Genomic DNA, 14845 nt, shown 5'->3' on the forward strand with positions numbered 1-14845 from the left:
TGACTTAATAAATTATTTGCTAGAGGTCAATGGGAAAATATGTAAGAAATCGTATTTTTTTTATTGAACCATTTTCATTTACTATCTTAATACATAAATCCCACTAGTTTAGATCCTAATTACTAATATTCCCGATAGTTTCAAATATTACTCCCTCTACCATATTTTCATACTTAGGAAGTTAGGATACATGAGATTGGATCCGGAGATACATGTATCTACCGAATTTTAAACTGAGATACATATTTTATTTGTTTGAATCAATAAGTTGTAACCGATTTTCTCAATTAGATGAGTAACATGAATAATTAATTCTGAAAAATTAAAATAATCAAATACCTTATTATAAGATGAAAATCAAGGAGTGTCTCTATTTAATTAATTTCAAATTATTATTTCAAAATTATCCTTTGAAATAATAAATTCATTGCATTATTAGTCTTAAACAAAAGATGTATATCTTGGTCATGTAATTTGATTAATTTCATTTATTACTCTCAAGACAATAAATTTATTAATTTGATGTACGTATTTTCAATATATGATGTATCAAACAAACTAAATACTATACCTGAGCATTATATAAGTATGTTCATATGTATCATAGAAGTATCTAGTATTATCTTTGTGTATTTGTTATATGTGTCAAGTATTAGTTTCATGTATCTATTTATATGATCTAGTTTTAATTTCACGTATCGATTTATATGATCGAGCTTTAATTTCACATATCCAGTATTAGTTTGATGTATCAAGTATCAATTTCATACATTATATTTAAAAACATGTATCTCAGATACATAGTAGGTATATACATATGATTATGTGGATCTAACTATAAAATGCACCTGAAACACAAATTTTAGAAACAAATCACAATCGTGAAATACATTTATCATTAAAGGCGAGATATATGTATCCAACAGTTTTAAAAATTGAGATACGCGTTATTAATTTGAATTAAAAATGAGATACATGTATTCAACAATTTTAAAGGGTCATTCTCAAACTATTACACTACTAACAAGACTATTTTCAGTAACGCAATAAAGGGACTTGAAATAAGCTATAGAGGATTCCTCCAATTTTCAGTATTTGTTAAGAAGCCACAAGGAGTCTGCTTCAATAGTGAATCCATCATGATTACGATGCTAACCAAAATAGGCATGAGTTCTGTTCTTAATATTCAGTATCATGTGCATGCTTTCCGATCGGCATAATACCTTGGTTGTGGTTGTACATACATCTTGCAACGAAAATGAAGGGAGACTTTTTTAAAATAAACAAACTAAAAATAAAACCAAAATAGTTTTTGATAGATATTATGAAGAATTTATATGTTGAGATAATGAAGAGAGAAAAAATGGTGGGTGGGGGAGGTTGAATTGGTAATGTATGTACCTTTAATTAAGGAGTTTAAATTTTAAGGTAATTATTATACCATATTTGAGGGAATGTGTATCTGATTTAATTTTTTAAAATATATGCTATAATTATTAAAAAGCGGTATTATAAATAATATTTTTAACTATAGATAATATATGTATAGATGGTAGTTAAGTATGTCTAATGATGTAGTTTTTCCAATATTTTAATAACTTTAAAAAAATTATTTTAATGAATAATGATCTATCATTCTTATAAGGGCAACTTTCACATATAGCAAACAAAAAATTCATATTTGTATGCTATAGCAAAGTTTGCATAATTGCGCTCCATAGCAAACATAAAACTGTATAATTCGCTACACATATACAATTATATAATTCGCTGGCCTAAATTGTATAATTCGCTGGCCTGTTTCGCTGCAATTGTATAATTCGCTATAATTCACTGCGATTGTATAATGCACAATTGTATAATTCGCTGCCTATTTCGCTGCAATATTTTTATAAAATTTGCTTTGGATACAGTTGAATCGAATTAAAATGTATGTATATTGCATAATTATAAGTGTATAGCAAGAAGATATATGTTTTTCTCTCGCTTTATACAAAAACAGAAACATAATATATACAATTCTGTTGTATAAAGCTAGAGAAAATTGTATTTCACTGCAATTGTATAATTCGCAATTGTATAATTTGTTGGCCTTTTTCTCTGCAATATTTGAAGTAAAATGTTTGTAAATTGTATAATTAAGTGTATAACACGAAGATATATATTTTTGCATGTATATATACAATTTTCTCTCTTTATACAAAACAAAAACAGAATTTATACACTTCTGTGTATAAAGCGAGAGAGGCGAGCGAGAATGGAGAGTGGCGACAGAGATTTTTGGGAGAGAGACGTCTGACAAACTTTAGCTAACGTTTGCTATGGAGCACAATTAAATCAAAACCTAGCTACTCTATTTACTTTAGGTTATTAGTTTACTATTATATACAATTTTCCCTTCTTATAACATTTAAAAAGTTAAAAATAAGCTTAAACCAACACAAAATCACATATACCGCAACCCGCCCAACATTAATTTTTAGAAAATCCACTTCAACCCGCCCCACATCCCACCCTCCCCGGACAACCTTACGTCGCCCCGCCCCGCCCCACATAGCCTTAAAATCCACCCCGCCCCCGCGCCACACCGTCCTATTGCCATCCTTAATCCCTACATTATTAATCTATGTACCAAACAATCCCGAGGCTAAATATTCTGTCCGCACCAGCGATTGGATAAACGCTAATCACACAATGCTAAGGTCATCATTCTATCCAATCACAAAATGTGTTGATAGATTCCCTTTGATAGAAAAATTTCACAATTATTCAACCACAAAAATACTCTAATTTGTATATGTCCAAAGAGTTCTAACAATTATACATAGGCTGTGTAAGCTGCTAAATATTCAGGCAGGCAGTAACAAGGTCTAAGAAAATCTCTCAATGATAGTACCAAACAATAGCAGGTGCAGATTATGATACATTCAATCGCCACCAACAAACTTCCTTCCCCCTCAACCTCCAAAACAAGAGGAAAAAGACACAGAAAGAATTCCACGATCAAATTATTTGCGTAGACTAGATCCTGTTTAGCATTGTTTACAAGAAAAAGAAACTCTCACCAGATATGTTACACATTAAAGGGGTAACAAACCTGAGATACTTCCTTCCGCGAGGACTCACTCCAAAAATTCTCCATTCTAGTATGTAAAAACTTCGCCATATAGGAATCACAAATCCCATGCAATTTAGTTGAAATAAGTGAATGTTGGTAGATCCATCACTTTTCTGGAGCAATACTCTACATTTGCACTTTTTCCTGCAGTATTAACTCGTTCTGTGAATATCGAAGCAAATGATAGTGTATACTCCAAAAAGTCTTCACTCTCAAGAAATAAAACCATCAACTCATAACATCAACTGCTTTCCCTATATGAAGACTATCAGAAAGAAGTCTACTTTCAAAATTGTTTTCATTATATGCACTGCCTGGGTCGAAAACTGTCATTTGATAAGAGAGAGCCTGTCAAAGTTTTCACTCTCTTTGCCCCAGCAGTAGGTCTAAGGACTGTGGCATTACCCACTACGGAGCATGGATCTGTCCCATTCTCTAGACTCCCTGTACACCAACCACCGGGGACAAACATGCCTTGACCTCGAAACAGTAGTTCATTGTCAATCTTGTCAAGCACTGGATCATCTTGATGAAACTTTCTCGCAAATGGGGCATTGCTGTCAACCATCTTTTGCATGTCACCAAGAGTAAGGTAATGAGGATGCTGCTTTGGAGGGTTATCCCACGATATAAAGTGTAGATCACTGTTTACTGTGGTATTGCGGAACTCCTGAGCATTACAAACAACAGTGTGGAAATAACCTTCTGGAGTTGAGATGAAATTTGCATAGTACATAAGTACAGTTCGAGGCAAGTTGTCCCATCCCCATATGCAGAAGTCAATAAAGGGTCGAGAAAGGGCCATCCAAGCAGACCCTGCAAAGAGGCAAGAGCAATGTTCTAGCAATTTTGTAGAGTCCTGACAGCAAAACAGTCTAGATGAGGAATAAATAAAGCTATTGCTCCACATGTCAACTCTTGCTCATCATCTTAACCTTTCCAGCCCCCTCAAAATAGTGATAAGCAAAAGTAAAGCAATAAATGAAACTCCCTTAAAAAAGAACGCACCTTCAAAGTGCAATCTCCATGTCAAATAGAAATACAGAGCTGCTTTAAATTTATGTTAAACCAAAAAAGATGAACATTCAAAGATCTTGTTTTTTTTTTTTTTGAGAAGGTAACAAAGCTTTAACGATTTTACTTTTAGAAAACCTAATAATTTTTAAACAATGCTTGATCAAATAAATAAATCTTTAGCCAATGAGTATATTCACCAAGAAAAGAATTATATGACCATAATTTTTTATCATGTTGTCTAAGTCAGTACTACTTGAACAAACAATGTAAATATGCTCCTTAATAAAATGTGTGAGTACAGACATTTACTTCCACACATACTTTTTCTTGGTTGAAATTGTCCATCAATCTGAAGGAATAGCACAAGAAAAATCCAACTTGATACCAATGACATATGCAAAACACGAACGGGGTATAACAAACCAGGGTGACAAGAAATGTGTGTTTTTCCACACAATCGGCAGCAAGGGGGCCAATACTGAAAGCTAAAAACTTGAGAAAGAGAAGGATCCCGTATACTAGTTGGTGTTATACGCAAGTACTCAGGCAAAGCCATGGACAGCCTCCTTTTGCATCGCCAGCTACCTATGCACTTGTGGTGGGAGATTTGAGATGGTTCGGGACAAGATAGACAATGCCAATTGCCAGGCACCGTGTTGGAAGCACTGCGAAGCAGGGGTAATTAAAAGTGGAAGAGTAGAAGCAGCGTGGGAAGCACTCAAGTGGATTAATGGAATGAGAGAAATCAGAAAAAATTACATGGGATGAAGAATGATTTTGTACATTTGACGCTAGCCTCTTACCCTGAGTTATCTGTTGGTGCATCTTTGAGGTTCTGATTTGTATTAAAAAAAAATAGTTATTTTTTCGTAGAGAATCATATCTTTTTGTAGGTTCTATACTTTTTGGTATACTACTTGTATATGAAAGTTGTTCCCAACATTAATTAAATTAATTACCTAGTCAAAAAAAATGTATAAAGGCGTTGTCATTTCTATGTTATATATATGCTGGGAATTTCAATTCTTCCAGCTCTTGCTTCATCTAATGTGACAACTGTAACAAGAGGCATGATCTAATGCTTCAGAATAAAACTAATGTGTGTGAATTTAATCTTTGCCAGAGCTTCAGGTAAGAAATACTTCTCTTATACAGTCTGCAAATCCTGCATTCACAGGAAATTCTTACAAAGATGGTTTACAGAATTATGTGAAAAGTATAAAGAAGACATAAAAATGGAAAAAGTATTAGTAAAAAACTTGGCATGTTGCAAAAATAAAATAGCACCTCAATTTGGTTGTACAGATAGATATTACAAAAAGAAAGCATCATGCCTGACATGATCTTTTTTATCAATCGCAACTACCATAACCTCTGAACTCACATGGAGTTCAAAATATTTCCAAGAAAAGTGGAATCACGTTGACTACCAATGCTTCTTTATAATAAAAATACCAATTTCAATTTCCCTTCCTGCATCAATCTTCCCTATACATACGATTTCTTTGTTATAGTTGAGACATCGTCTGACTATCCATTCTGGACCCTTCTTTTACCTCCCGCTGAATGTTTAACTGAGTATGTTTGTGACTAAGAAAAGCATCACTTTTCTTTTTAATTACAAGATAGTAGAGAGTTGTGTTGCTTCTCCTTCCACACTAGTATTCATAGCATTTCTCTTGTAGTTTCTTGTCCTTCAATTTCTATTAGCATCTACTGTCCCTTGTACTTTGATCAGTGCACAATTTTGTTGTAGTCACATTTCCTTTTTCAGAATGTTTAATCATGTTTTCTTAGTATTTTTCCATGATTTCTTCACTTCCGTCATTTCTTTTTCGATATGCCTTTCCTTGAGCTGAGGGACTATCCGAAACAACCTTTTTACCTCGCAAGGTAGGGGTAAGTACATTCTACCCTCCCCTCCCCAAACTCCACTTGTGGGATTACACTGAATATGTTGTTGTGGTTGAATAACTAACAAAGTTTGCTTGTTCAGCATTTTGTCAAAGACGAAATTCTAACTTCATTAGGCACAACTGTTGAACTTGTTTACAAAATGAAAAATTGTCAAACATTTCATCCAATCATAAGAAAAAAGGATTCCCTATCCAACAGATATTTTCCTATAAGGTAAAAGTTAGATGTCTACCAACAAGTTAGAATTTGGGTAAGAGCATGGATAAGACAGAAAGGAAAACGGAGCTACAAGATACAAAGAAACTGCAGTAGATTTTCAAACTTCAGTATTAAAACACCTCATCTATTAAGAGAAGAGAATAAGTGCAAAGAAAGAAATGATGCCTGTAAAAAGCTTGAAAGCTGTTGGCACACTTCTTCTCTGTGTAATCCAGAAAACATCAGATTTCTTGTTCATGTACAACCCCGGATCAATGATGATTGGCTTCGCCCTCTGAAACCTTGAGAAATAGAAACCAAACAAGTTAACATCATCCAATATCATGAAATAAGGAAAACACATGTATATACTTACTCTTTCCATCCAATATCACTAGTATGATCAATGAAGTTAAGATCCCGTGGTAAATCCGAAAATGCATGAATAAGATCTGAGAATTCAATATTCAAATTAAACCCTATTTTTAAAAAAAATAGAAAATTATTTTCACAAAAGGAAAATGACTTACCATCTTGAGTAACAAGTGGGTAATCAGAAGCACTGAGGTTAATAAACCAATCCCATTGCCCACCTTGTTTCAACAATATAGCAGCAGCATGGAGTGTATTAGCTACCATAGTTGGTCCACGATAAGTCACAAGATTAGCTTTAGTAATCATACGCACATTGTTGAATTTCCTAAAAATTGGATTATTGACAACAAATTTATGCAAATGAAGCCTCTCTTGAGGCGATGAGTCAGCATCAAGATGAACTACATACTGGTTATTTGGATGGTAAAGAGCTTGAAGGGTTCTCTTCAGCATGGCACCGTCACCAGCGGAGCCGGAGACGAGATAAGCAAAACGTGGAGGGGATGACAGTTTGGAAATGGGTAAGAATTGAAGCTTTGATTCGACGAAAATGGAGGCGGAGGAAGGAGGAGTAGTGGCATTTGGTGAAATTAAGGTAGTGATGAAGAAGATGAAGAGGAAAAGTGGAGAAGCAATAGCAAGTGGAAATATCCACTTACGCTCAGTTATTGCTGGGTATTTCAGGTTCAGCTTCTTCATCTTACTACAAAAAATGGTGAACAACCTCATTTGCTTATTATACCACATTTCATCGATGAGAGTTTGTAACAGTGTTAACTGGTAGGTGAAACCATGAATGAAAACTTAAGATCCACTCCCTCTTTCTATTATTTCATTCATGATTATTTGATTGCAACATTAGGTTTTAATTTCATTTCATCTTTATCTCTACTTATTATTATATTAATCTATTATAAAAAAAAATTAGGTAATAAATCATTTATCTATATATACAACAATCTCTTTTTAATTTTTGTGTATTGCTTTTCTATTCTATTTACGAGAAATGATTTAGAAAACTCTTATACTTTATGCGAATTGTATACTAAGTTGAACAAAGTGTGTGAGTTTCACTCATATAATAGGTGAATTATGATTTATGAAGACTAAAATCAGAAAAAAATAAATATAATTAAAAAGTAGATTTTTTTATTAAAAAAAGAAAAGAAAGAAAAAGTCCTTTATCTCCAAGCGCACCTATATTCGAGCCATGGCTGCTGCAACTCCTCTTCTTTGTTGTTACCACCATCTTTTCTTCTGAAATTATCATCTGAAGAAATCGTTATTTAGGTTCTCCTTAAATTTCCTCTTATTCACCCTTTCCCAAGCAAAAGGGCGTATACAATCATACTGCTATCGAAAAACTTAAAGAGGACGAAACATGTCACTAACACTAGATTCTATTTTATCCCACTTCAATTTTCTAAATCTACGAAAAATTCTCCACTTTTTACCACTATTTCAAATCTATGGTAAGGAAAATTCTAAATTTGGTTATTGTCAAAATATATTTGACTTATAAATGATACGTATTCTTTCGTGTAAATTCAATTGTTTGATTGGTGAATTTTTTTGAATTTTGAAGTGACTACAATTTCAGTTCCTTAATTTTCCATTTTCAACTCCTCCAAAAATTGTGATTTTATTATTAATTCATAAATCTTCTTTTAAATCTTTGTTTCTAGAGGTAAAAGAAAGTAAAAATTATATTTTGACAAGTTATTCAACTGTAATTAAGTTTTAATTGGAAGATTTGTACTGTACATGGAAAGATAACTGAGGTATTATGGTGGTGTGGTGGCGTTGAAGGGTGAAAATTTTGAAGATTCTTACTGGCATAAAAGAAATTATTTGTAAAAAATAAAAATGACATGGCTAATTTTATTGACATGAAGTGTGACATCATAGCGATTGAGTGTCAAGATGAATTGAAAGGGTTCAAAATGTTGAGTTTTACCAAATCTAAGTGTTTAGTTGGCAAAGTCATGAGTAGAAAGGTCCAGTTTACATTTGAGCCAAATATAAGAGTCTCCTTGGTCATTTCGTCTTCAATATAAAATAGAATGTGATTTTTTTTTTACTTCTTGCTTCCATTTTTCTTATTTTTTTTAACAAATTAAAATAAATTTATTATGTATTCTAATATTAGTTCGTCATTAAATAAATATATAAATGTTAGTAATTTAAAATAGAGTTAAGTGTCAAAAACATTCCTAAATTATTTCCTTTTCTTGAGTTTCATAGATAAAATTTTAGAAGTGAGAGTTTCATGTCTAAACATTCACTTATTACCTTTGAGAAACACACTTCTCTCTTTATAATACACTCATCATGGTGTGTAGGAGTGTTCACAAATTGGTTTGGGTCGCTTATTCGTCAGAATCAAAACCAAACAGAATACTATTGTTTTTTCAAAAATCTAAAATCAAACCAAACCCTAAATAAAATTGGAACATTTAATCGATTCGATTCGATTTTTCGATTTGGATCGATTTTTATCCAAAACGTGAGCACCCCTAATTGTGTGTATAATACACTCTCTTTTATTTAAAAATTATCACATCACTTTACATGGACAAAAAATATCATCTTAACAAAAATTAAATAAATTATAGATATTAGTTAAAATTAATGAATACAAAATTATTATCCCAAAAAAATTATAAAACATATAAAATATTTTTCTTACCCTACCGTCACTTCCTCTCACCGTAGCCCCCCCCCCCCTCCAAACAAAATACTAATTTAGATATTTATATATATATATATATATAAATATAATTCTACCCAGTCCACCTAGCCTTCCGCTTTCAATTTTTTTCTCATTCTGTGTTAGATATATACATATCGAAAATATATTTTACTTACCGCACATGCGTTGCACGTGTGTCCAATGCTAAGTTGTGTGGAGTTGTTGAAGCGACATTTATATACTCGACATGTATGTTACTCGTGTATGTCATACTAATTAAGTACAAGAACATTGAAAATATTATAATAAGTATGTGATAAGTTGCACTAAAATTGAAGAGAAATATACAAGCTCAAATCAATAACTTAAATTATGCAATTCTTATAATGTCACAACCCGAGAGTACACCTTAGAAGAAAAGGCATTCCCTCGTATCGTAACACGGTGTACTTGACCTCTCGGAGGTCTTGTATAAGCCCTTTGACATCATTTATTGCATACATTTATGAAAAGTAGTGCAGAATTAATAATTTTCACATGAAATAGTAGTACTTCAAAATATCCCTTTATAAAAAATCATAAGGAAATGCTAAGTCTCAAAGTCGTCATCTTAGACACACGAATATATTGGGACACGGCCCATACATCAACATATAGAAATGTCTAAGTCTAATTCAATACTTCTGACAAAGAAAACTAAACATAATGATGTCCTCGAATTTATTGAGAACATACCCCGACTTTGCTTGAATGAATACTAATCTATGTTTCCATTCAAAGAATCCTCTCAAATGCCACCTACACCTCTGAAGATAGACAAAATATATAGAATTAGTACATTAGAATGCACTAAGTATGGTGTAATGCAATAAAATCATGTTAAAAGGACATTTGTGTAAAACATGCTCTTTTTGAGTAAAACTTCATAAATCAAGCATAAGAGTCACTTACAAGTCAATATAAACACATATAGTCACATTTCACAATATAGAATCAAGATCACTTCAAATCATATAAACATGACACCCTCCTACCAAAGGTGATTCTAAGGCTCACTTGAGTGAGTTATGAAGCGACCGCTCATACAACCCCTTCACACACACCAAAGTGATCCTTTAGACTACCTAAGATAAGATTATTCCCATTACATCAATTTAAATCCCTATCTAGAGTTACTCCAAGAATCGCTTAAGTAAGACATGAAGAGGTTGTCCATACACCATCTCCAAGCCTACCTAAACATTCCTTAAATCTACTCTAGATAAGTATCTTTTCATTAAAATGCATTTAGCTTAGGTCACTATGTTCATTAAACCATTTAAGAGACATCCAACAATTAAGGATTTACAGGTCTTCAAGAAGACCTAGGGAACTTACACACTAGCATCTTCAAAGCCTACCTATGCAATGTCTAGATAGCATCCCATTCCACTACCTAAACTTCATAGTACTCATCCAACAGTAGCATGTAGCCCACATGATGAAAATAGGCAATAACCAACATAGACCATACTAGCTAGGCATGGAATCCGGAGTCTTCCTTACTCCAATGGAGGGTGTTCTACTTGCCAGTGGTAAAACTAGGACACATCCCATGTAGCACATGGTTAAGAAATATTAAGGGTATCTTTGTACTGTAGTCTCATCTAAAGAAGAGTCACTCCCCAAACATATTCTCTCAGTGCTATTTGAATCTTCTTTGAAATCTCAAAATATTTAGGTGAATGGCATAGAGGGTTAGTTATACACATGGTGAGAATGATTAGTTAACGTTGTATGTTTTTGTTGAGTGCTTACTATATTATGTTTTTGTTGAGTGCAAAATAGAAAAATAATAGCAAGAAGAAATTGCAAAAGTTCAATCATCCTTCTACTTTTAATAAAATTCCTCTTGTGGAACAATGTACCTGGTTTTATGGTTTGAGCTTCTTGTAAACCTAGAATATCATATATGGTTTCCAAGTAGTGAGAAAATTGGTCTTCAACTTTAACAATAAGTTGATGTGTCACATACATTATTACTACAATTATTCTTCATGAAAAACATATAAAGTGGCATGATAATGATACATGATGAAACTGAGAAATAATTTGTTTCAGAGCATGCTATCAGCTCGAGCTGGTAATCTCCGAAAGAAATTGCATGGTGGTGAAGGCATTTTACTCCTGAATTTTGGGTGCCTAAGGTAAAGCAGAGCTGCTAGCAGTGCTATGATTTTGAAAGGTGTGACATACAGTATAACTGCTGCAATAAGACAGAAGACTATGAAGAGGCTGGTTGCCCTGGGATCTCTCCAACTAAGTAGAGCCTGGAATCTCTCACCTTGAGTTGCCATGTCTCCTATAACTGTTTGAATTCTACCAGCCACACTGCGAAGTCTATCATACCTCATTTTAACTGTATTCTCAGGCTTGGATGTTGGGAAAGTGTCAAACTCTTCATCTAGTTCATCTGAGATAACAGCTTCAGCCCAAGATAGTTTTGTGTCCATATGTTGAGGCTGCCTCGGTCTTGAACGGTGGTTCCATATTCCAATTAGAAACATATAAAGGAACATGGTTGGTAGTATTAACTCTGGGTAGCAGATCAATATGCAAAAGAGAAGATGAACAAGAACAGTGGTAATAGGGTTCTTCCATTTGCAAACTTCTCCAAGCCATTTGCTCATTGAAATTAGACCTGAGAAGAGAGACACAATTCTGAAGAAGTTAGCTTTACTTCTTCTCATGCTCCACATGTGGGAGTCCACATCCAGCATGTACTCCACAACCTCTTTATGCAGTGGTGGCTCGGCTCGTCCAAGCCTCACAGCTACAATATTCATGGCCTGATATCTCAAACTGTCCACTTGGTTAACTGTGAAAGGGTGTAGATAATGCATCTTTGGGAGCAAGGGATGGCCATATAGATATATGATGTTTGCAAGAGACAAACAAGTAAATCTAAAAGCCAGTTGAAGTTCACCCATCTTCTTCACTCCAGATGGTTGCAGAACAAGAAGTGGGTAAGACATTGTATAAATTCTATCAGTTTCCAGTGTTGATAATCTGATCCTTACCTTACCAATTCTGGAGTCCTTCCCCGAGTTCTCAGCTCCTAGGTGGCCGTTATCAAATACACCCAATGTAATCACCGTGCATGGGTCATACACCTCCCACGTGTATTGTTCGTTCCATTTGGGACTCAAGTTATCAAGTATGGTTCTTGTTCTTACCCACTTCAATCCATATTTAGCCACACAGTAAGCATCTGTCGTCTTTCTACCATCCTTAGCTTTTATAGGGACAAGCCCCTGTGCACTCAAGATTCCTACTTCCAGGATTCCCACTGGTTGCTTCCACAACTGCCTAGCTGTTGGTCTCTGATCACTGATGTACATTGTTGATTCATCTAATACGTGGTATCCACCTTCAAGACAGGCCCTGAGATGAATTCTTGTTGAAAACTTGCGTTCATGTCTCCTATCTCCCTCTAAAACTCCAAACCCGAACCTTTCAAGATTGAACCAGCGAGAATGAACTGGCCGGTGATCCAATCGCTTCTCAAATGTGTTAAGTGGCAAGACTAACCTCCCGGCTATCTCATCTTTGGAAGGTCCGGCTTTGCATTCAACGGTAAGCACCAATTGCTCCTCAAAAGGCTCTGCCGCCACAAATAATAGGTCTTCATTCCAGAATGGATTAGTTGTTCGTGTTTGGCATACTTTGGTCTTTAGTACTTGCTTCCCAACTTGAGCCTTAACAAATACCTGTGGTGGTTGGGTTTTGTCCAGAGATTCTACATCTTGTGATTCAATGATATTGACTCTCAGGTACCACAATTTAGGTGAAACATATACCTTTGATCTGACACTATGAACACCTTCTCCGTGAACTAAAGCAGCATCTGCATGCCATGCTTCTGAAAAGGCTTCGTCTGCTTGGGTTCCCATCCACACTGCAAGCATCACCTCTCCCCTGACTTTGCTCTCTCCGCGTCGATCCTCTAATCTATACCACTGAGGTGCCAAAGGGCTGTCAGGTGGAACCCTTGTAGGCACTTCATTCATGTCAAACACCACTTTGCCTAAATAATCATCTCTCTGCACCATCTCTTTGTCTCTTACAAAAACTTCGATAACTGAAGACTGAATCTTCTCTTTGGAAAAAGCAAACACTTGCTTCCACTCAGGGTTTACCTTCTTATCGAAGTGCTTTGTTTTGCCTTTATAGTTTCCGAGTTTGACCTCGACATAAGGATCACAACTCCCTGTCACAGGGTTTGGCGGTAGGTCTCTTGCTTTAACAACTCGAACATAAAGAAAATGCATCTGTTCAACAAGATCATAAGTGCTTGTGACTCTGTCACTGCTAATCCATCCACCTCCACCTCGAAATCCTCCATGTGGCCACCGTTCCCCAAGTTGAGGTTTTGTTTCTTTTGCTTTATAGTCATCTTGGGGGTTAGAAGGCTGTTCATTGCCCATGTTTGAGAAAAAGATTGCAGCTTTGGTAATATATATACTTAAGTAATTTGTATTAGAATAAAATGGATGCAATTCCGACTGGACGGAACTAGCTGAATTCTCACGAAGTTGCTGATATCAAAGTTTCTTTCCTAGATGTCAAAGAAAAAGCATTTTTGTGGTTTGATTATCATATGAATGTGCAAGATTCTTGAAAGCATATAGGGCATTTGCTTAATTTAAACGCATCATAGCTTTAGCAGTAGAAGCATACATAAAGATTTTTTGAGAGATTGAAAATTTTTAGTCTTTGTGAAATTTTTTGACTTTTACAGATTCTTTAGCAGCTAATGGGAGGGAGATTCCAAAGCAAAAGAAAAGTAGTAATGCACAAGACTTGAGAGAAATATATATATGCTTTAATTATTCTCTTATCTTTTATATATTCTCTCCATTTGATTCTGCCCTAAAACTGTGTTTGGTTATGACATAAACACAGGACAGGTGTTTGCTCAATTTCCGAAATCACTCCTCAATTATCCCTAAACCCTCAACGTCTCATTCAAATTCATCATCTCAACCTCAGTACCATACAATTCAAAATTTTATTTCTGAAAAAATTAGCTAGCTACAACGTATAATTAATTAATCCTATTTTATAGTCAATCTTGTCGATAGGAAAAATAAATATAAAAAATAGGTTTCACAAACACAACACATGCATGCATTGAGGTATTGTTAATAAAATTGTGAAATCCGAGACTTTGATGAGAACAACTTGCCTGCCTGGGGAATATTTTACACATCCACTTATTTGTGAAGGGGAATCAATCAAGTTATTTTGTTCCATTTCAAAGTAAAGTGAACACAAACTTTATTCCATTTTCTTCTTTCTTATAAAAAAATAAATCATTTTATCCTCTTTTATTTTTATCCGAATCAAGATATGCCTCTCCATTAGTGATGCGACCGGATGCAGGGCGGACTTAATTAAACCCACAAAATTATTAATTCACCCCACCCCACACCGCATTGCATCCACTTAGGTTTTACTGCCACAATAATAAGTTCGAATTTGAAATT

The 14845-nt window shown here is 34.4% G+C and overlaps 2 protein-coding genes across 2 annotated transcripts; both read right to left on the reverse strand.

Annotated features, from left to right (window-relative positions):
- Positions 1–2861: 2861 nt before the first annotated feature.
- On the reverse strand, positions 2862–7794 carry LOC101245628 (beta-glucuronosyltransferase GlcAT14A-like). The gene is made up of 4 exons (XM_004235042.5): positions 6781–7794; positions 6627–6702; positions 6437–6552; positions 2862–3934 (listed from the first exon to the last, which is right to left on the reverse strand). The coding sequence occupies exons 1-4, from the start codon at positions 7370–7372 to the stop codon at positions 3420–3422; spliced, it is 1299 nt and encodes a 432-aa protein (XP_004235090.2). The 5' UTR covers positions 7373–7794; the 3' UTR covers positions 2862–3419.
- A 3449-nt stretch (positions 7795–11243) lies between these two features.
- LOC101245336 (FT-interacting protein 1) lies at positions 11244–14138 on the reverse strand. The gene has a single exon (XM_004235041.5). The coding sequence runs from the start codon at positions 13781–13783 to the stop codon at positions 11414–11416; it is 2370 nt and encodes a 789-aa protein (XP_004235089.2). The 5' UTR covers positions 13784–14138; the 3' UTR covers positions 11244–11413.
- Positions 14139–14845: the final 707 nt, after the last annotated feature.

The sequence above is a fragment of the Solanum lycopersicum genome, chromosome 3, assembly GCF_036512215.1.
Source record: "Solanum lycopersicum chromosome 3, SLM_r2.1".
NCBI lineage: Eukaryota > Viridiplantae > Streptophyta > Magnoliopsida > Solanales > Solanaceae > Solanum > Solanum lycopersicum.

What these genes read in the sequence shown, in the direction of transcription:
- LOC101245336 (XM_004235041.5), bottom strand. Translation starts at nt 13,783, where the DNA reads ATGGGCAATGAACAGCCTTCTAACCCCCAAGATGACTATAAAGCAAAA.
- LOC101245628 (XM_004235042.5), bottom strand. Translation starts at nt 7,372, where the DNA reads ATGTGGTATAATAAGCAAATGAGGTTGTTCACCATTTTTTGTAGTAAG. An exon ending in CCCACTTGTTACTCAAGATG is followed by an intron (nt 6,703 to 6,780) that starts GTAAGTCATTTT and finishes TTGAATTCTCAG; the next exon opens with ATCTTATTCATGCATTTTCG. An exon ending in AGCTTTCAAGCTTTTTACAG is followed by an intron (nt 3,935 to 6,436) that starts GCATCATTTCTT and finishes GCCTCTTTGCAG; the next exon opens with GGTCTGCTTGGATGGCCCTT.